Genomic DNA, 21655 nt, shown 5'->3' on the forward strand with positions numbered 1-21655 from the left:
CTCCTGCTGCCCCCTGCCGGGACCCAGCGTCAGGCTGTGAAAGGCTTCGCGCAGCCGCGAAGGAGAGGAGGGTCCAGACGCGTGACGTCATCTCTGTGCGCATCTCATCGCCGGAAGTTATTTCTGTCCACTTACGTCCCTCTGTTTCTCGCGAGACTGCAGAGGTGCCAGGAAAGGCTTTTCCCCGTGCCCTGTTTTATTCCAGGTTGAGGTTGGTGACTTGCTGCTGCTGTGCTTTTTCTTTTTAGAAGCAGGTCTGGGTGGCTGTGATGTGTAACTGAGTCCCATTCCCGCGCAGTCGCTGGCTCACTTTCTTTGTCGGAGGACAAGGGACGGAAGAACCCGCGAAATGGAACCCGTAGAAATACCCGTAGCGTTTTTGAGTTGCAGACTCGCGTAGGTTCGAACCTTGCTTCCACCAACTAAGTCAAGCTAGTAAGGGAGCTCGGCGCTTTTTCTCATTTTGTAATTTTAGGAATAATGCCTATCTTTTAAGTTGCCTACCTTTTAAGTAAGATAATGTGTGAGAAGCAGTTAGTTCTGGGTTTTGCAAATTATGCTCGTGATTCTGCTGCCTTTTCCCTTCATTCTCGGGCTTGTACTTAGCATTTTCTTCTCAATATCTCTGAGAGATGCTTAGTATGCTGAAGATTATGCATTTTACGAAAACAGTATGCACTGTTAAATGAGATTGATCTCTTTTTTTCTATATTAACGGAGTCCTGACAACATTTTGTCTTCCTTCCTTTATTTTTTTCCGTTTCTAGGGACAACTGTTTTCCCGCTTTTCTGGAGGAACGCAAAGTCCTTTTTCCTTAAGACAGATGAGGTGAGAAATGCATTTCTGTAAAGATCTTCAAACTTAGCTCGTTTTGTCAAAAGACTAACTGGAACGCAGTACCCTGTAACCAGAGGTTACCCATTTCCATCAAAAGCCCCCTTGTCCGGGGAATTGTGGAGCAGAGGGGCACATAAACCCACTTTTATCCCTTAGACCTCACAAGTACAGAGGTTTTCCATGTATTTGTTAACTTTGACTTTTAATGCTTGGAATAATGGCTTTGATAATTAAAAACGTCAGTTTGAGAGACAGATGGAAATAACTTAAAATATTAATTATTTTTGAAATTTATAGATTGAGTCAGTTGATACTACTTGCATTAGGCTGCTTAAATATTTATTCACCATACTAGGTGTAATAGATTATTTTGAAGGGAGATTGGGTGCTAAAAGAGTAAAATAACATTGATACTTATCAGGTTTAACTTTTTTTGTGTTGAAACCTGAAAAACAACTTACCCTATTTTTATCCCTTCTCTGTGTATGTATGTCCCTCTCCCCTTTTCATGTCAATGATATTATACTAGCCATACTCTTAAGTAATTTGCCACTTACAACGCTTAGGACATATTTTTATTGTGTTAGATCTGCCTCCTTTTAAAGAGTAGGCTGTGTAATGTTATATTGATGTGTGTTAGTCACTCAGTCTTGTGGGACTCTTTGTGACTTCATGTACTGTTGCCCACCAGGCTCCTCTGTCCATGGAATTCTCCAGGCAAGAATACTGGAGTGGGTAGCCATTCCCTTCTCCAGGGGATCTTCCCCACCCAGTGATTGAACCCAGGTCTCCTGCATTGCAGGCAGGTTTTTTACTGTCTGAGCCACCAGGGAAGCCTCATTGTATTGATGTACCACTATTTATTAATCATTCTACTCTTGGTGGCCATTTGGGTTCCTTCTTTTTTTACTCCCACAGACTATTATAATGCTCATCTTTTTTTTTTTTTTTTTCCTGTGAAGTAACAAATGTGCATTCTTGTCTTTCATTTCCTTTAGATGATCTTCAAGAAGTAGAAATGCTGGGTTGAAAGATACAATAGACAGTACCAAGTTCCCTTCCTACAGTGATATTTAGAATTCTTATTTTTTCCTATGTTTACCAGTTGTTAATGTTAGTTACCATCGTTGTTAGGTTTAGCTGATCCTGTTCATACTATTGATATTGGGGGGGGGGTCCAATTTTTTTATGTATAATATTGTAATCAAAACCAAATTTTTGTGGCCAGTTCAGTTTTTTCCTGTTTAAATAGAATACTTAATTTTAGGCTCCTTAGTAATGAATTACTATAAAACAAATGATTCACTTCACCTTGAAGTAATTGTTAAGTTGAAGAGTTGTGGGAAAATACTGTTTGAATGGAATCTTGTACTATGGATAGATTTAGGAGGATGAGCCTTTCTGAAAGACAGAGTGGGTTTAAAAAGGCAGGAAGACAAGAATGGTCAAGGATGTCTAGGACCAGAGACTTAATAGGCAACGGTGTTTCATTGTGAGATTGCAGAATAGAGGAGATAGCTAGAAAGGTCAGTCTGAAGATTTTACCTTCCAGGGGAGAGCTACAGAGGTGTCTTAATCAGGGCGTGAGGGACATGACCACATCTTTGTTTCATAAGTGTTCTGTGGGGGACACTTATGAGTGACTCGTTTAGAGAAACGAGTTAAGCGACTGATAGTCTGAGTAAGAGAATTTTGCGAAGAGTAGAGAGATTGGATTTCAGAGATACTGAAGAAGCAGAGTCTACATGAATGAATGACTGTGGGTTCGAGGATGAGAAAAAAAAGCAAAGCTTACTTTCACATTTTTTATTATGAGTAATTATTAGGAGAGTAATGGTGGTTTCATTAATTAGAGGAGGGCTTGTTTGTTTGGGGGCTGGGAAAGATGCTCAGGTTGGTTTTGGACTTGTTTATTTGTGTGAAAGGTATGTCCATGGAGAATGAATTATACACAAAGACAAGTCCACCTATAATACATCCAGAAGTCTTAATTTCTTAGTCTTTTGTTAAGATACTTGGCATATATTTTTCCTCTGAATTTGTCATCAACAGAAATTTCTTTTGAACTTGCTGTGACTCATTCAGCTCTGTTTCTCAAGAGTAGAGTGTGGTCTAAAGCAGTAGTCTTAGACATTTTTGATCATATACAATCTTAATTTTAAAAAAGGTCTATAACTACACCTCCAATATATGTATATTTATTGACTAGTTATATACATGTCTTATGGTACTATTGTTAATATATTGTATAATTATGAAACATGTAAAAAGTAGAAATTTTAAAAGGCCAAGACAAATATAAATTGGAGCTGTACTGTATTCTTCCTGCATCCCATTGGATCATCTCACACCCACTCTTTGGAAAGCCCTGGTTGTATCTAGAGCTGTCAGTGTTCTGTCCCTTTATCCAGTAGAGGTCACCCTGAGCATCTGGAACAGAACAGGGTTTTGAGCTGGGCAAGGTAAAGCCTCATTCTTTAATTAGGAGGGTCTTATTTTTAAGTTTCTGTCTTCATGTATTTTTGGAAGATTATGTAGTTACAGAGTATATGTTATAATGAAACATGAAGAATAATGAACTCAGGGTATAGGGCACTCTAAAACACGCTTTTGCCGTTTCCTGTTTACTTTGTGAGTGACCTGCGTTTTGTTCGAATGTTACCTGAGTCTGTAGTTTTGGAATCTTTTCCTAATTCTTTGAGGATTAATGGATTATCTGAGTTATAAGAATGTTTCCTGCCAGTAGGCATAATCCAAGTTCTTGTTAAATTGGAGTATTTAAAAGGACAGGCACAGAGGAGCTTTTCCTATATGGATCTTGAAAGCAGCATCTCAAGCCCATTGTAAGTAATTAGAAATTAAGAGCAGTTTGTCACAGCTATATAGTCTGAAAAGGAGAAAGTACTGGTGAAGTATCATGTACAGCACTTTACAAAAAATTGGTAGGACCATAAGCAACTTAGGAGCATAAATCATCTGACAATTTGGATAGCAAGACAGAAACTTTTCTGTTAAAATATTTCCTATAAACAGAGATATTCATTTTAGTAGGGACCTATGATTATTATCATGTATAAGTTCATATATTTTATGCCCCATTTCTAAATGATCAGGAAAATGAGTTGTCAAGGTTTTAATCTTTTGACCGAAGTTATGTGTATTATGAAGCAGATGCAGAGAGCCCTGAGTTAGTCTTTTGTAAAATGGTGGTAAGAAGGAGAATGGCAAAAGTAAGTTTTTAAATGTGTACATCTCATTTCTCTGTATAATTCCACATGTAGTGGACTCTGTATGAAATATCCCAGCTGGGTCATAATGAAGTGAAAATTGGTTTGGAGTTATTGGGTGAACCCATCAGGGTAAATTGAGTGACGTGGAGATTGGGATCAGGGCTGTTGACTAGAGATCCATGTAAGATAAGAATTAAGGATGGGTTTAAAGAATACCGTGAACCTAGAAAAAGGTGTTTAGGGTGGAAATAACATAGTATGAAGTGTTGGTTTTCAGGGCTAGATTTAGAGTTTGATAACCAAAAAGTGATAAGAGGCAAAGAAGGCTGGTATCTGTGGGCAGATGCAAGGCCAAAAATCTGGGAAGTTAGAAGACAAGGCAGAATTGAAAGCGTCAGTTAGTAAAAATAAGTCAAAGCTTTGGAAAGCAGTTAGATAAAGCAGAGATAGAAAGGGGCAATCGGTTTTGGGTAGCCAATGCAGGCAGGACCAAATAGCAAGTAAAGGCAAGAATGATTCTGGGGCAGTGTTGTTGCTGTGTGCTGCTTTTATTTATGTTAAGAATAGAAGTGGCCCCTGGCCCACAGATAATTGGAATGGTGAGCCAGGGAGTGGGAGTGTGGTGATGAGATTATCACAGAACCAGGAGAGCTGGATCTCTAGTATTTTCTTACAGAAATGACCACACTACAGGATCATGATATAATCTGTCAGCTGTTGAACATGTTTGTTTGTGTAATACTGTATATGTTGTTTTATACAGCTTTCCAAAAGGTTTGGGCCACCTGACCATTATGGTGCCAAGAAAACTCTTGTATGTGAGAAGTAACTATCTCTTTGGTTCAAGATGTTGGATGATCCGATTTTCAACAGAAATCCTCTTTAAATCAGTTTCATTTAGGCCTTTCAGTAAGAAATGTGATAATGCAGACAGTGAACCTTTGGAAAATGAAGAACTGCTGAATAACTTACTTACCATGGGAGTAGATGTTGACATGGCAAGGAAGCGACAGCCTGGAGTTTTTAACAGGACAGATACTAATGAGCAGGACCTGCAGACATTCCTTCTGTCTAAAGGAGCCAGCAAAGAAGTGATTGCTAGCATCATATCAAGATACCCACGAGCCATGACTCGCACACCTGAAAGTCTTTCAAATCGATGGGATCTGTGGAGAAGAATTGTGACATCAGACCTTGAAATTGTAAATATTTTGGAACGTTCTCCTGAATCTTTTTTTCGGTCCAGTGACAACCTAAACTTAGAGAATAACATAAAGTTCCTCTACTCAGTTGGATTGACCCATAAAGACCTTTGTCGATTGTTGACCAATGCCCCGCGTACCTTCTCCAATAGTCTTAATCTGAATAAACAGATGGTTGAATTTTTGCAAGAAATCTGTTTGTCGTTGGGTCACAATGGTCCCACAGATTTTGTCAGGAAGATAATTTTTAAAAACCCTTTCATCTTAATTCAGAGCACCAAACGGATAAAGGCTAATATTGAATTTTTACAGTCCACGTTCTGCTTGACCAACGAGGAACTGCTTAGTCTGATATGTGGTCCAGGAGCTAAAATCCTAGACCTTTCCAGTGACTGTATGAGAAGAAGCTACAGAAATATCAAAGACAAACTCTCTTCTCTTGGGTGTACTGCAAAAGAGATACGGAAGTTTGTTTTAAGCTATCCAGATATGATCTTCTTGGGAGAGAAAAAGTTTAATGATAAAATAGACTGCCTCATAGAAGAAAAAGTTAACATTTCACAAATAATTAAACATCCTCGGATTTTGGATTCAAGCATAAGTACTTTAAAAAGTCGAATCAAAGAATTGGTAAATGTTGGCTATGACTTGAGTACATCAAACATCAGCCTTCTGTCTTGGAGTCAAAAAAGATATAATGCTAAATTGAAAAAGTTATGTATTGAGCAGAACATTGTCCTGGAGAATTAAGCAAAAGTCAGTCTTCTAATGTAGTGATATTCATTTTGAATTTGGACCTTTCAAAAAGGAGAGATTTGTATTCTTAACCACATATACATAATGTAAAGTGCCTTTGGATATTTTATTTTAAAGGTTCATAAAAACTCACTGTCAGTATATCCAAGTATATAGTCTTCCCAGCTACCTCTTCTGTAGTTTGAATTATTAATAGTACCACATCCAATTTTATGGTATAGGCTGTGGCTATTGTAATTAATGGTCATTGCTGAGTGCTATGGCAGAACAATGGGTAGAAAGAAAATGCAAAATAAGTTTTTTTGGCTTCTCTTCCTGTTTAAAAATTGAGAGATTGATTTGGATAGTTCTATTTCTTATCATGGTTTTGAATAGCAACCTATTTCTCCTGTTATTCTGTGTATCTAATTATAGTTCATCTTCAGAATACAGTGTCAGTAGAAATAAGACAACACAGGAGGAATTCTTCACCCAAATTCTATATACTCCATTTAAATCGTTAGTATGCCTCATGGCTCCTCCAGTTTAGGCTAAATTTACTGTGGCTATATCCTGATTTCTTTGAAGATAAGGGCAACTGTGACAGGCAGAATAATAGTTAACCCAAAGATTTCAATGTCTTAATTCCCAGAACCTGTGGATATGTTTTGTTACATTACAAAAGGACTTTGCAGATATGATTTAAGAACCTTAATTTGGGGTCCTGGGTTGGGGAGGTTATCCTGGATTATCTGGTTGGACCCAGTATAATCACAAGGGTCTTTAAAAGTGAAGAGGGAGGTAAAAGGAGAGGTCAGAGTGATGTGATGGAAGAAGGACTTGACCCACTTTTACTGGCTTTGAAGGAGGAAGGGGACATGAACCAAGGAGTGCAGGTGACCTCTAGACAATGGACAAGGCAAGGAAGCATTCTCCCCTAGTGGCTCAGAAAGGGAGGCAGCCGTGTCAGGACTTTGAGTTTAGCCCAGTGAGACCCTTGTCAAACTTCAGACCTGCAGAACCGGAAGATAATAAATCTGCATTATTTTAAGCCACTGAGTTTGTGATAATTTGTTACACCAACAAACAGACTAACAATTAAGTAGATAATTTAGTAATTCAGGTGAAGAAGTATACCTTTAGTATCATATTTGTATTTCTTCTCTTATACTTTTTTCATCCACTTACGTTTCTGGAATGGCTAGTAAGTTACTGTTTGTAAATTCCTGTAAATATACGGATAAAAAGCTAAATGTAAGTCTAAATAAAGGAATATTTTTGCTTAATGAATGTACAGAAATGGTTTTTGTTTATTTGTAATTTGCTGGTGTTTCTACTAATATAAATAAAGAGCTAAAAGTTTCTAGAGGCATTAATTTCAAAAATGACATGCGTCTGTATCTTGAAACATACACAGTCTAGCTCTGCATAAAGTGAAAGAGAAGGAACCAATTGTATGACTGCAATTACTTTCAGTTGTTTTCCAGAGGCATTTGTTTTCTAGGTACGGATTTTAAATTAAGTAACAAATGATGCTTAACCTCTGAAGCATTTTTTTCTTTTATTGAAATATAGTTGTTTTACAGTATTCAGTTTCATGATCACGGAATAATGATTCAATATTATTTTTTTTCAGATTATACTCCATTATAGATACATATGATACACACACACACACACCAAGATAATGGGTATAATTCCCTGTGTTAAGCCTTATTTTTTATCATTGATACCTCAAAAAATTTTATTCCCACCAGTGATAGTAACAAAATGCTTGTTTTTTCAAGGCCATTTGTATGTAAATGATACTCAACTATTTCCAATAAACTATTTGATGGCAAACATGGCATAATTTAGAAAGCATGGACTTTAGAGACATTTCTTTAGAGAAATATATCTGGGCACTGTTCCTGATTAGCTCTGTAACTTTGTGTAAATATTTTAATTTTACTGAACCTATTTTCTCATCTGTAAGATGAGAAATGGATGTCCCAGAGTTAAGAATCAGGTGATACAGGGCCTCTAAGGTTTCTTGCACACAATAACTGTTCAGTGGTAGCCAGAATAAATAGTTACAGTAGCATTTTAAAGACATCATTCCCATATTATACAATTCAAAGTATGCAGCTTTTAAAAATATTCATTGTGCTGTGCAATAATCACTGCAGTCTAACTTTAAAATGTGTTCATGCCCTTTAAAAGGAAATCCTGTGCACATTAGCACTCAATCCCCATTATCCCCCTCCTGCTTTCCTAGCCCTGTTTAGTTGCTCAGTTGTGCCCAGCTCGTTTGTGACCCCATGGACTGAAGCCCACCAGGCTCCTGTGTCCATGGGATTTCCCAGGCAAGAATACTGGAGTAGGTTGCCATTTTCTTCCCAGCCCTAAGCAACCACTGATCTTTCTACAAATTGGCCTACTCTGAACATTTCATATAAATGGAATCATACAATATGTGGCCTTTGGTAACTGGCTTCTTTCACTTAACATAATGTTTCTAAGGTTCATTCTTATGCTGTGTATCAGTATTTCATTCTTATGTGTTGGAAAATAATCTATTGTATAGATACAGCAGTAGGATTGGGAGTAAATTTTATGGTTTAAGTCCTGGGATGGGGAGCTTATCCCAGATTATCTGGGTGGGCTCAGTGTAATCAAAGGGGTCCTTAAAAGTGGAAGAGGGAGGGGAAAGAAGAGGTCAGAGTGATGTGATGAAAGGACTTGATGGATTTTTACTGGCTTTGAAGGAAGAAGGGGATAGAAACCCCCTTAAGTCCCTGTTTTCTGACTTGTTTAGGAATTCTTTATGAGATAATTGGTTTGAAGTCTCTAACAGGTGTGTAAGAAACTTGAGGGAGGTGGGCAGAGGAAATAAAAGTTTATTGGCATCAGCTCGTCATGAGGATTATACCTGGACTTTTGAGAGATGATACAGCAACGACAGTTGCCAGTGGCCAAAGAGGGTGTGGGATGCACAGAAGTAAAATACAGTACCTATTTGGGGGTTGGGAGAGGGACAACTTCCTTTGTATTCTTTGTAGAAACAAATGAGCAATGCCTGTCAGGCATTATATAATTAAGTATTTTATATAAGATTAAGCTTATATAAGTACACATATATAAATGTATAATTATATAATACACATATACATGCACATATAATATTTTTTGAAGTATAGTTGATGAATGATGTTTCTGTTGTACAACGAAGTGATTCAGAATATATACCTTTTCACATTCTTTTCCATTGTAGTTCATTACAAGATACTGAATATAGTTCCTGTGCTATACATTTGGATCTTGTTTATCTATTTTTATATATAGTTTGAAACATGTCCTATCTTAAGGTTTGAGTCTGAGGAAGAGTCAATTCTTGTAAAAAAAAAAAAAAGTGAATTACAAGCATATCTTAGAGGTTATTGTGGAGTCAGTCCTGGATCACTGCAGTGAAGTGAATATTGCAGTCAGGTGTGTCACATGGAATTTCTTGGTTTCCCAGTACATATGAAAGTTATGTTTATACTCTAGTCTATTAAGTGTGCAGTAGCATGCTGTCTTAAAAAAACAATATATACCTTAATTCAAAATGCTTAATTGCTAAAAAGTGCTAACCATCATCTGAGACTACAGCAAGTCAATCTTTTGCTGGTGGAGGGTCTTTTTTTTTTTTAAAGGTTTTTTTTTGATGTGGACCATTGTTGAAATCTGGGCTTCCTTGGTGGCTCAGCTGGTAAAGAATCTGCCTGCAATGCAGGCCATGGACTTGGGTCAGTCCCTGGGTTGGGAAGATCCCCTGGAGAAGGGAATGGCTATCCACTCCAGTATTCTGGCCTGGGGTTGCAAAGAGTTGGACACAACAGAGTGGCTTTCACTATTGTAAAATCTTAAATTTGTGCAGTATTGTTTCTGTCTTATGTTCTGGTTTTTTGGCCACGAGGCATGTGGGATATTAGCTTCCCAACCAGGGATCAAACCCACACCCTCTGCCTTGGAAGGCAAGGTCTTAACCACTGGACCTCCAGGGGAGTCCCAGAGGATCTTACCTGGATGTTGATGGCTGCTGACGATCAGAGTGGTGGTTGCTGAAGGTTGGGGTGACTGGAATTTTTAAAAAATAAGACAACAAACATGGAGTTTGGTACATGAATTGACTTTTCATTTCATGATTTCTCTGTTGCATGTAATGCTGTTTGACAGTATTTTACCCACAGTCGAAGTTCTTTCAAAATTTAAGTCAGTCTGCTGCTTTATGTAATAGACTAAATTCTGTTTATTTAATAGACTAAATTCTTTGTTGTCATTTTAACAGCCTTCACAGCATCTTCACAAGAATAGTTTTCCATCTCAAGTAGCCACTTTCTTTATACATCCATAAGAAGCAACTTCTCATCCATTAAAGTTTTATGAGATTGCAGCAGATCAGTCATATCTTCAGGCTCAACTTCAAATCCTAGTTCTCTGTCTATTTCCACCACATCTACAGTTCCTTCCTCCACTGACGTCTTGAAGCCCTCAAAGTCATCCATGAGGGTTGGAGTCAGTCTTTTCCAAACTGCTGTTACTGTTGATATTTTGACCTCTTCCTGTGAATCAAAAAGTTTCTTCTTTTTCAATTTAAATTTTTTTTTATTTTTTATGAAGATTCTTAATGTCATCTATTAATACAATGCTGAATCTTTAATATTCTGTAATAAACCATAATGGAAAAGAATATTAAAAAGAATATATATATATACAGCTGTACTACACTTAAAAGTAATGGTGAATCTTTTCCAGAAAGTTTTTGCTTTACTTTGCTCAGATGTATCAGAATCAGATATATTAGAATGAATCACTATGTATGATGGCTTGATCCATGGCCTGCAGAACGGGTGTTGTGATAAGCAAGCAAGAAAATAACATTAATTGCCTGTGCATCTCTGTGAGAGCTCTTGGGAGACCAAATGCAATGTCAGTGAGCAGTAATATTTAGAAAAGAATCTTTTTTCCTGAGCAGTAGATCTCAACAGTGGACTTAAAATATTCAGTAAACCATGTTGTAAACAGATGCGCTGTCAAGCTTTGTTGTTCCATTTATGAGAGCACAGGCAGGGACAGTTCAGTTCAGTTCAGTCGCTCAGTCGTGTCTGACTCTTTGCGACCCCATGAATCACAGCACGCCAGGCCTCCCTGTCCATCACCAACTCCCGGAGTTTACTCAGACTCACGTCCATCTAGTCAGCGATGCCATCCAGCCATCTCATCCTCTGTTGTCCCCTTCTCCTCCTGCCCCCAATCCCTCTCAGCATCAGAGTCTTTTCCAATGAGTCAACTCTTCTCATGAGGTGGCCAAAGTACTGGAGTTTCAGCTTTAGCATCATTCCTTCCAAAGAACACCCAGGGCTGATTTCCTTCAGAATGGACTGGTTGGATCTCCTTGCAGTCCAAGGGACTCTCAAGAGTCTTCTCCAACACCACAGTTCAAAAGCATCAATTCTTCAGTGCTCAGCCTTATTCACAGTCCAACTCTCACATCCACACATGACCACAGGAAAAACCATAGCCTTGACTAGATGGACCTTTGTTGGCAAAGTAATGTCTCTGCTTTTGAATATGCTATCTAGGGTGGTCATAACTTTGCTTCCAAGGAGAAAGTGTCTTTTAATTTCATGGCTGCAGTCACCATCTGCAGTGATTTTGGAGCCCCAAAAAATAAAGTCTGACACTGTTTCCCCATCTATTTCCCATGAAGTGATGGGACCGGATGCCATGATCTTTGTGTTCTGAATGTTGAGCTTTAAGCCAACTTTTTCACTCTCGTCTTTCACTTTCATCAAGAGGCTTTTGAGTTCCTCTTCACTTTCTGCCATAAGGGTGGTGTCATCTGCATATCTGAGGTTATTGATATTTCTTCCGGCAATCTTGATTCCAGCTTGTGTTTCTTCCAGCCCAGCATTTCTCATGATGTACTCTGCATATAAGTTAAATAAGCAGGGTGACAATATACAGCCTTGACGTACTCCTTTTCCTATTTGGAACCAGTCAGGGTAGATGGACCATAATCCGGAAGAGCCATAGGATCTTTGGAATGAGAAATGAACTTCAACTTCAAGTCATTACCTGCATGATTCCCTAAACAAGAGAGTCAGCCTGTCCTTTGAAGCTTTGGAGCCAGGCAATGACTTCTCTCTAGCTATGCAAGTCCTAGAATGCATTTCTTCCAATAGAAGGCTGTTCCATCAACATTGAAAATCTGTTGTTTAGTGCAGTCACCTTCATTAATTATCTCAGCTAGATCTTCTGAGTAACTTGCTGCAATTTCTACATCAGTTCTTGCTGCTTCACCTTGCACTTTTATAAAGACAGCATTTTTTTCCCTTAAACTTCGTGAGCCAACTCTGCTAACTTCCAACTTTTCTTCTGCAGCTTCCTCACCTCTCGCAGCCTTTTTGAGTTAGAACTGAGTTAGGGTCTTGCTCTGAACCAGGCTTTGGCCTAAAGGAATGTTGTGGCTGGTATAATCTATCCAGACCATTAAAACTTTCTTCATATCAGCAATACGGCTGTGTCACTTTCTGGTCCATTGTGTATTCACTGGAGGATCACATTTAATTGCTTTCAAGAACATTTCCTTTGCATTCACAGCTTAGCTGTTGGTGCAAGAGGCCTAGCATTCAGTCTGTCTTATGTCTTCCTCTCTAAGCTTTGGATTTAAAGTGAGAGACAGGTTAATCTTCCTTTCATTTGAATACTTAGAGGCCATTGTAGTATTGTTAATTGGCCTAATTTCAATATTGTGTCTCAGGAAATAAGGAGACCCGAGGAGAGGGAAAGAGAAGGGGAGTCAGCTGGTCAATGGAATAGTCAGAACATAAACAACATTTATCAGTTAAGTTCACCACCTAATATGGGGATGATTCATGGCACCACAAAACAATTACAATAGAACATCAAAGATTACTGTGACAACCTAGAGGAGTGAGACGGGTTAGGAGGAGGGAGGGAGGTTCAAGAGGGAGAGGACATAAGTATGCCTATGGCTGATTCATGTTGATGGACCCAAGTTAGGGGCATTCTTTCCTTTTTGCATTCTTGCAGATGGGGAATACTGATTGTCGTTACACTCTGAGCATCAGCTGAAGTGTCTGGCAGAAGTATGCACTTGGGTCCTCATTATTCCCCAGCACATGGGAATGTGTCTTTACAGACTTGCTCAGCTTCTTCAGGATAACTTTTTCTCCTGACCAAAGCCATATCTGACTGCATTTCATGTAAGCATGATACACTTGACTAAAGCTTGTTAATTTAGCTAAAATGTGATAATGTATGCACAGAATTAAAGTTTAGCTGAGTGTATACATTAAAATAATTCAAAGTTCTATAGATTATATATTTAATTGATACCTAAAAATAATTACTGTTAAAAAACTAAAACTAAGGCCTAGTCATCCCGAGTGTACTTGTGCACAGAAGTTCATGAACTGCAGGGGGAACTGTAGACAGCAATTTGGCTTATACAGTTTTCTAACGTCAGCTGTAAGTCTGGCTTGCTAATTCAAGCTAAGTAAAGAATCCTTTAAAAAGAAGGTTAGCAGGGGATCAGTTCATTTGTAGATTCTGTCAGCCTCAAGCTGGAAGAAATAAACTGATGCTCTCATATACAGTTTTCCCCCTGATAGTTTAGTGTGTGCTTAAAAGAATACAAAAGCTTTATTGCTTGAATGGTCACTCTTTCCTTTTAAGCAAATGTTACTGTTCAGTTGTTTCAGGCAGTTCCAAAATGATATGATTAGGGCACTTTTTGCATTTTAACCTGAGTTTGTAGTTCTCTTCTTGTTTGTTACACAGTCTCAACTCTTAGTATTATGCAGCGATGTCTTTGAACTTTTTCAGTTGTACTGCCAGATCCTCTGTTCTTGTTTAATTTTCATCTTTGAACTTTTGGGGGGTGTTTATTATATGTCTGTATAAAAAACCTCACATAAGGTAGTGTGGTCTCCACATGATTGCAGTTGATATGGTTAGTTAGCTTTCATTCTTTTGGAACTTGAGGATTTTTTTGTTTGTTTGCTTATTTGTTTTTAGTAAAGATTTTAATGATTCCATCTGAAGTGAGAAAATCAGATTTTGTTGTAAGAGTGTTATATAACAGACACATTATTAACCACTCTTGGTTTCTGTGTTGTTGAGAAGACCCTGCATATGCAAGTGTGTGTGCTCCAGGGTCTCCCAGGCTGTTTTGATGACTTCATTGATAACTCTCATTGGCTGAACAGTTTTAGTTTTGAGGATCAGTGTGTAAAAGAGAATGGTAGGATTGGAAATAAAAGTAAAACACCTTTATATAAAGCACCGTATGTACAGTGCATGCCCTACATTTTTATGGTAGCTACAAAAGAGTTTGAAATCTCTGCAGTTAAATGCTGTCTTTCATGTCTTTACTGTCTGCATCACACCTTCATGAAGTTGAATTCTGGTCCACACTCTACCTGGCATCTGGAAACTCGACAACAAACTCTAGAACAGAATGGTCATCATACAGGGAAGGGTGCTTTTTCTCTTCCTGCCTCTGCAGCTGGTTAGTACCTATTTAGATAAGCTTTGCTTTGTACTCTGCAACTTTCTTCCCTAGAGTCAGTGAACAGAGGAGTCACTCGCGTAATGGCTTGACCAACTAGATCCCTCAGAAATATAAGTTCACCCCTTCTCCTTTCTTTTCCCAGTCAGACTAATACTTATATATTTACCACAGTCAAAGTCTCTGCCAAAATTGAGGCCCTTGGTAGCCTAGAAGAGTGCAGTAGTAGCTTTGATAGTTCATTGGTTTGTTTATAAAAATAACATTTTTTCCTGATTGCATACTAATCATACAATTACACAATGTTGGACAATACAGGAAAACACACAAAGTACCTATAATCCTCATATTCCAGAGATAGCACTTGATAATATTTTGGTATATAACTTTCTAGTCTTTTCTTTCTTATGCATATGCATTATTATGTGTGAAAAATAATCTCTCTTCTATAAAATGAATAACTTAACACATATTTGCTGAATACTAATTATGTACTGTTGTGTTTGATGCTGGATTATTGTAACTGTTTTAAACATTCTTATAAATGTACTATGCGCATTCTCTCTAATCACACACCATTTATAATCTGTTTTTAGATAAATTTGAGCCTTGACCACCCAGCTCCACTGTGGTTAAGGGAATATGCCATGTGAGAGCAATAGGGAAGAGAACTGGGACTTCCCTTTTGGCTCAGCGGTAAAGCATCTGCCTGCCGATGCAGGAGACATGAGTTCAGTCCCTGGGTTGGGAAGATCCCCTACAGAGGGAAATGGCAACCCATTCCAGTATTTTTGCCTGGGAAATCCCCTGGACAGATGGGCCTGGTGGGCTACAGTCCACGGGGACGTGAAGAGTCGGACACGACTTAGTGACTAAAACAACAACAAAACAACAAGGGAAGAGAACTGGCTGCCAAGGAGGCCTGGTCTGAGTTTGTCAGGTCACCATGTGAAATATGTTCAGAGCTTGGTGAAGGAATCCTTTATTGTTTCCACTCAGTATGACAGAAGTTCCTGGAAGGTCATCAAAGGACTGGTAGGAAAGCAAGAGGAGTACTTGGAGAAGTATTATTTGAGAATCATCTTCAAATCCTGTGTTAAATTAATATTCTGATAAAATAGTGATTAGATTTCATGGCCAATATTGAACTATTTAGATATAAAAGACATTAAATACTTCTAGATCATATATTTGAATCTAATTTTCCCAAAGATGATTCAGAATTGAAGCTTCTGGTATCAAGTACCTTTAATTTTGACATATTTTTCTCTAGAAGGCTTCCCAGGTGTCACAGTTGTAAAGAATGAGCCTGTCAATGCAAGAGACACAAGAGATGAAGGTTTGATCTGTGGATCTGGAATATCCCCTGGAGGAGGAAATGGCAACCCACTCCAGTATTCTTTCCTGGAAAATCCCATGGACAGAGGAGCCTGGTGGGCTACAGTGTGTGGAGTCTGTAGAGTCAGACACGACTGAGCAACTAAGCATGCACATTCTTCTCTAGGCAATGCTTGGACCCATTTTTTAAACCTCTAATCTTTTCACATTTAACCAACCCCTACTCTGAGATATCAGAGAAGGCAATGGTACCCCACTCCAGTACTCTTGCCTGGAAAATCCCATGGTTGGAGGAGTCTAGTAGGCTGCAGTCCATGGGGTCACACAGAGTTGGACACGACTGAAGCGACTTAGCAGCAGCAGCAGCAGCTGCACTCTGAGATATTCTATACACTGCCCCTGAAATAAATTCCTTGATCAACACTGGTAGGCTGAACAGACCTGGCTCTATCAGTCATGGAGCTTACAGTCCAGCAGAGGAAGAGAGAAATGCCATTAAGCATGCAAATAACTAAAAATAAATTGAGAAAAGTGAAGGAAACAGAGCTCTTGGATAGAGAATATAAGATGAGACTTGAATGAGGAGACAGCCAAAGAGCCGTGCAGAATATTTCAGACATAGGGAACAGTTGATGTGAAGACCCTGGTAGTTAGTATGTCTTTGGAACTGAAGGATGCCGGGTACAGCTGGAGAATAGTGAGTGCCTGCTGAGTGGCTTTAGAAGATGTGATAGTGATGGGCAGGCACATGGAGAGGTAGAATCATGTGAAATGTAGGGCCTCAAAGTCTGTATGATAGGAAACTTGGATTTTAAGGACAATAAGAAACCACTGAGAGAGAGTAAGCAGGTAAATAATATTTAGAAGTATAATAATATTTACATTTAAAAATAATTTCTATAGCTTAAAGAGAATCAGAGTGGACCCATTGGAGAAGCATGAAGATTAATAAGAAGGCCATTGTAGTAGTTCAGGCAAGAAACGATGGTGACCGGGGTGAAGGTGCTAACCTTCAGTATGGTGACAGTAGATGGTGACTCTATAGCACCACTATCCAATAGGAATATAATGTGAGCCACAAATATAAGCCAAATGTATATTTAAAAATTTCTCATGACCGTATTAAAAAAGTAAAAGGAAATAGATTAATTTTAATAATATATTTTATTTAACCCAATATATTAAAAATATCACTTGAACAGAAAATCAATATAAAAGTTATTAGTTGCCTTTCTCTTTTTTGTACTAAGTCTTCAAAATCTGATGTGTATTTTATACTTAGGCACGTCTCAGTTTGGTCCAGCCCCATTTTAAGTACTCAGTGGCCACATGTGGCTGACAGCCAATAGTAGATAATACAGCTGTATAGAACTTGGTGGTCCATTGGCTGTAAGGAGTTAGGGAGAAGGGGAATTCTAGGATAACCCTATGACTTCTAATTTGAATGATGGGTTTGTACCTTTTGAGATGAAACAGGTTGAGGGCAAGAAAGGGTTTAAGATAGAGGGAATAAAGAATGCAGCTTTAGACATGATAAACTTGAAACGTATGTAGAGACAACCTTGTCACCCCTGTGAATTAGCTGGCAATGACCTGGCTCCTTTTTCCCTGAGTAGGAGAGGCTGCACTCTACTACCCTCCCCCAAAGAATGCCAGGATTGTTCTGAATACTGGCAGACCTGTTTCTTGAGAACCAGGTGCCCCAAATATAGGGCTTGCACCCACAGAACCAAGTGCAGTAGTGGAAGGGGGCAGGATTGCTCTGCTGGAGGATGTACTCACAGTGTGTTCAGGTCCTCACTGGCCTGGGCAGCCTCCCCACAGGATGGCTAGAGGACAAGAGAATCAAGCAACCTGCAGACTTTCTGTTGTGAATAGTTCCTCTGTGCTCCAAGTAATGCTTACTGGTATTTATGAGAGGCCCTTAACTAGACAAAAAATGCTGGAGGGAACTTCAGGTAGGCATGCCAGATAAGCCATTTGAATATATGAATGGAGGTTGGAAGAGAATTAATTTCCTTTTTTTTGCAGCTTCATCAGAGACAATGGTGTACAAATAATATTTAAATCCTTAATAATGGTTTAGACGAGCAGCAAAGAGTAGAGTGTGAGATCCAGGCTGAGGTTCTCCAAATTTTGAGGTTAGGTGGGGGGGAAAAACTAGGGCTGCTCAGAGCCATGGAACCTAGGAGAACAGAATATATCGAGAAGGTGGCAGTGGTCAGCTGTGGTGATGCTGCGGTCAGAGGTGGAACAGGAGTTCTTCAGAGGTTTCACTGTTGTCCTCTGCTGCTACGCCAGCCCCTACCTTCACAGCCCTCCACCAGCTGCTGCTTCTTCTCTGCTTCTACACCTTTCTGATTTTTGTTTTTGTTTCCCTAAGCCTGCTTTTGTGCTTTCCCCCGTCTCTAGTTGCAGGACGTAGTGCTTTTTATGTCTTTTAACCTTCAATCCTAACCTCAGTTGTTTCACATGATTTGCAATATTGTTGTTGTTCAGTCACTCAGCCGTGTCAGACTGTTTGCTACCCCATGGACTGCAGCAAGCCAGGCTTCCCAGTCCTTCACTGTCTCCCTGAGTTAAACTCATGTCCACTGAATTGATGATGCCATCCAACCTTTTTGTCCTCTGTCGTCCCCTTCTGCTCCTACCTTCAATCTTTCCCAGCATCAGGTGGCCAAAGTGTTGGAGCTTCAGCTTCAGCATCAGTCCTTCCAATGAATATTCAGGACTGATTTCCTTTAGGATGGACTGGTTGGATCTCCTTGCAGTCCAAGGGACTCTCAAGAGTCTTCTCTATCACCACAGTTGGAAAACATCAATTTTTCAGAGCTCAGCCTTCTTTATGGTCCAACTTTCACATCCATACATAACTGCTGGAAAAACCATAGCCTTGACTAGAGGGACTTTTGTTGGCAAAGTGATGTCTCTGCTTTTTAATATGCTGTCCAGGTTGGTCATAACTTTTCTTCCAAGGAGCAAGCGTCTTTTAATTTCGTGGCTGCAGTCACCATCTGCAGTGATTTTGGAGCCCAAGAAAATAAAGTCTGTCACTGTTTCCATTTTCCCCCATCTATTTGCCATGATGGAGAAGCTCTATACAGTCAGCAAAAACAAGACCAGAGCTGACTGTGGCTCAGATCATAAACTCCTTATTGGCAAATTCAGACTTAAATTGAAGAAGTAGGGAAAACCGTTAGACCATTCAGGTGTGACCTAAATCAAATTCCTTACAACTATACAGTGGAAGTGACAAATAGAGTCAAGGGATTAGATCTGATAGACCGATGGACGGTCTATCAGAAGAACGGTGGACGGAGGTTGGTGACATTCTAGAGGAGGCAGTGATAGAGACCATCCCCAAGAAAAAAATGCAAAAAGGCCAAATGGTTGCATGAAGAGGCCTTACAAACAGCTATGAAAAGAAGGGAAGTGAAAGGCAAAGGAGAAAAGGAAAGATATACCCATTTGAATGCAGAGTTCCAAAGAATGGCAGGGAGAGATAAGAAAGCCTTCCTCAGTGATCAATGCAAAGAAATAGAGGAAAATAATAGAATGGGAAAGACTAGAGATCTCTTCAAGAAAATTAGAGATACCAAGGGAACATTTCATGCAAAGATGGGCTCAATAAAGGACAGAAATGGTAGGGACCTAACAGAAGCAGAAGATGTTAAGAAGAGGTGACAAGAATATACAGAAGAACCATTCAAAAAAGATCTTCACAACCCAGGTAATCATGATGGTGAGATCACTCACCTAGAGCCAGACATCCTAGAATGTGAAGTCAAGTGGGCCTTAGGAAACATCACTACAAACAAAGCTAGTGGAGGTGATGAAATTCCAGTTGAGCTATTTCAAATCCTAAAAGATGATGGTGTAAAAGTGCTGCACTTAATATGCCAGCAAATTTGGAAAACTCAGCAGTGGCCACAGGACTGGAAAATATCAGTTTTCATTCCAATCCCAAAGAAAGGCAATGCCAAAGAATGCTCAAACTACCGCACAATTGCAGTAGTTTGCACAACTCATCTCACACACTAGCACAATAATGCTCAAAATTCTCCAAGCTAGGCTTCAACAGTACATGAACCATGAACTTCCAGATGTTCAAGCTGGTTTTAGAAAAGGCAGAGGAACTAGAGATCAAATTGCCAACATCACTGGATCATCGAAAAAGTGAGAGAGTTCCAGAAAAACATCTATTTCTGCTTTATTGACTATGCCAAAGACTTTGACTGTGTGGACCACAATAAACTGTGGAAAATTCTGAAAGAGATGGGAATACCAGACCATCTGACCTGCCTCCTAAGAAATCTGTGTGCAAGTTAAGAAGCAATAGTTAGAACTGGACATGGAACAACAGACTGGTTCCAAATCGGGAAAGGAGTACGTCAAGGCTGTATATTGTCACCCTGCTTATTTAACTTATATGCAGAGTACATCATGTGAAATGCCAAGCTGGATGAAGCACAAGCTGGCATCAAGATTGCTGGGAGAAATATCAATGACCTCAGATACGCAGATGACACCACCCTTATGGCAGAAAGCGATGAAGAACTAAAGAGCCTCTTGATGAAAGTGAAAGAGAGTGAAAAAGTTGGCTTAAAACTCAGCATTCAAAAAATAAGATCATGGCATCTGGTCCCATCATTTCAGTTCAGTTCAGTCACTCAGTCATGTCCGACTCTTTGTGACCCCATGAATCACAGCACGCTAGGCCTCCCTGTCCATCACCATCTCCCAGAGTTTACTCAAACTCACATCCATCGAGTTGGTGATGCCATCCAGCCATCTCATCCTCCGTTGTCCCCTTTTCCTCCTGCCCCCAATCCCTCCCAGCATCAGAGTCTTTTCCAATGAGTCAACTCTTAACATGAGGTGGCCAAAGTACTGGAGTTTCAGCTTTAGCATCATTCCTTCCAAAGAAATCCCAGGGCTGATCTCCTTTAGAATGGATTGGTTGGATCTCCTTGCAGTCCAAGGGACTCTCAAGAGTCTTCTCCAACACCACAGTTCAAAAGCATCAATTCTTTGGCGCTCAGCTTTCTTCACAGTCCAACTCTTACATCCATACATGACCACTGGAAAAACCATAGCCTTGACTAGACGGACCTTTGTTGACAAAGTAATGTCTCTGCTTTTTAATAAGCTCTCTAGGTTGGTCATAACTTTTCTTCCAAGGAGTAGGCGTCTTTTAATTTCATGGCTGCAGTCACCATCTGCAGTGATTTTGGAGTCCCAAGAAACAAAATCTGACACTGTTTCCACTGTTTCCCCATCACTTCATGGCAAATAGATGGGGAAACAGTGGAAACAGTGACAGACTTTATTTTTAGGTTCTTTAGTTCCTCTTTGCCTTCTGCCATTAGGGTGGTATCATGTGCATATCTGAGGTTATTGATACTTCTCCCGGCAATCTTCATTCCAGCTTGGGCTTCATGTTGTCTGGCATTTCCATGTTATACTCCTCATATAAATGAAATAAGCAGGGTTACAATATAGAGCCTTGATATACGCTTTTCCTATATATTCTTTTGCTATATGTTGTGCATCTGTTATACTTATTTGGATACCACTTCTGAATGTCAAATGTTAGTTTCAATTAATAAGATATTTATTAATAATGAATTAATAATAATAAAGGTTGACAGTATTAATCAAGAAACTAATCGCCTGTGCTATTGTTTAGACCAGTGCTCCACAATAAGTTTCTGGAACAATGGAAATTGCTCTGTCTGTTATATCTAGTAGACAC

General features: G+C 39.3%; 1 protein-coding gene and 2 pseudogenes across 3 annotated transcripts; 1 reads left to right on the forward strand and 2 right to left on the reverse strand.

The window, feature by feature from the left end:
• Positions 1 to 217: 217 nt before the first annotated feature.
• On the forward strand, positions 218 to 7367 carry MTERF1 (mitochondrial transcription termination factor 1). 3 transcript variants are annotated; one of them, XM_027540214.1, is made up of 3 exons: positions 218 to 435; positions 768 to 829; positions 4832 to 7367. In XM_027540214.1, exons 2-3 carry the CDS (start codon positions 825 to 827, stop codon positions 6018 to 6020), a joined length of 1194 nt encoding a protein of 397 aa, XP_027396015.1. In that variant the 5' UTR covers positions 218 to 435; positions 768 to 824; the 3' UTR covers positions 6021 to 7367. The 3 variants fall into 3 exon arrangements, with proteins under 3 accessions (XP_027396015.1, XP_027396017.1, XP_027396016.1); XM_027540216.1 differs by having other exon boundaries at positions 218 to 400; XM_027540215.1 differs by having other exon boundaries at positions 218 to 396.
• A 2450-nt stretch (positions 7368 to 9817) lies between these two features.
• Positions 9818 to 11043, reverse strand: LOC113891753 (annotated as a pseudogene).
• Positions 11044 to 11971: 928 nt separating this feature from the next.
• Positions 11972 to 12957, reverse strand: LOC113891752 (annotated as a pseudogene).
• Between the last annotated feature and the right edge of the window lie 8698 nt (positions 12958 to 21655).

This window comes from Bos indicus x Bos taurus, chromosome 4, assembly GCF_003369695.1.
Source record: "Bos indicus x Bos taurus breed Angus x Brahman F1 hybrid chromosome 4, Bos_hybrid_MaternalHap_v2.0, whole genome shotgun sequence".
Taxonomy (NCBI): Eukaryota; Metazoa; Chordata; class Mammalia; order Artiodactyla; family Bovidae; genus Bos; species Bos indicus x Bos taurus.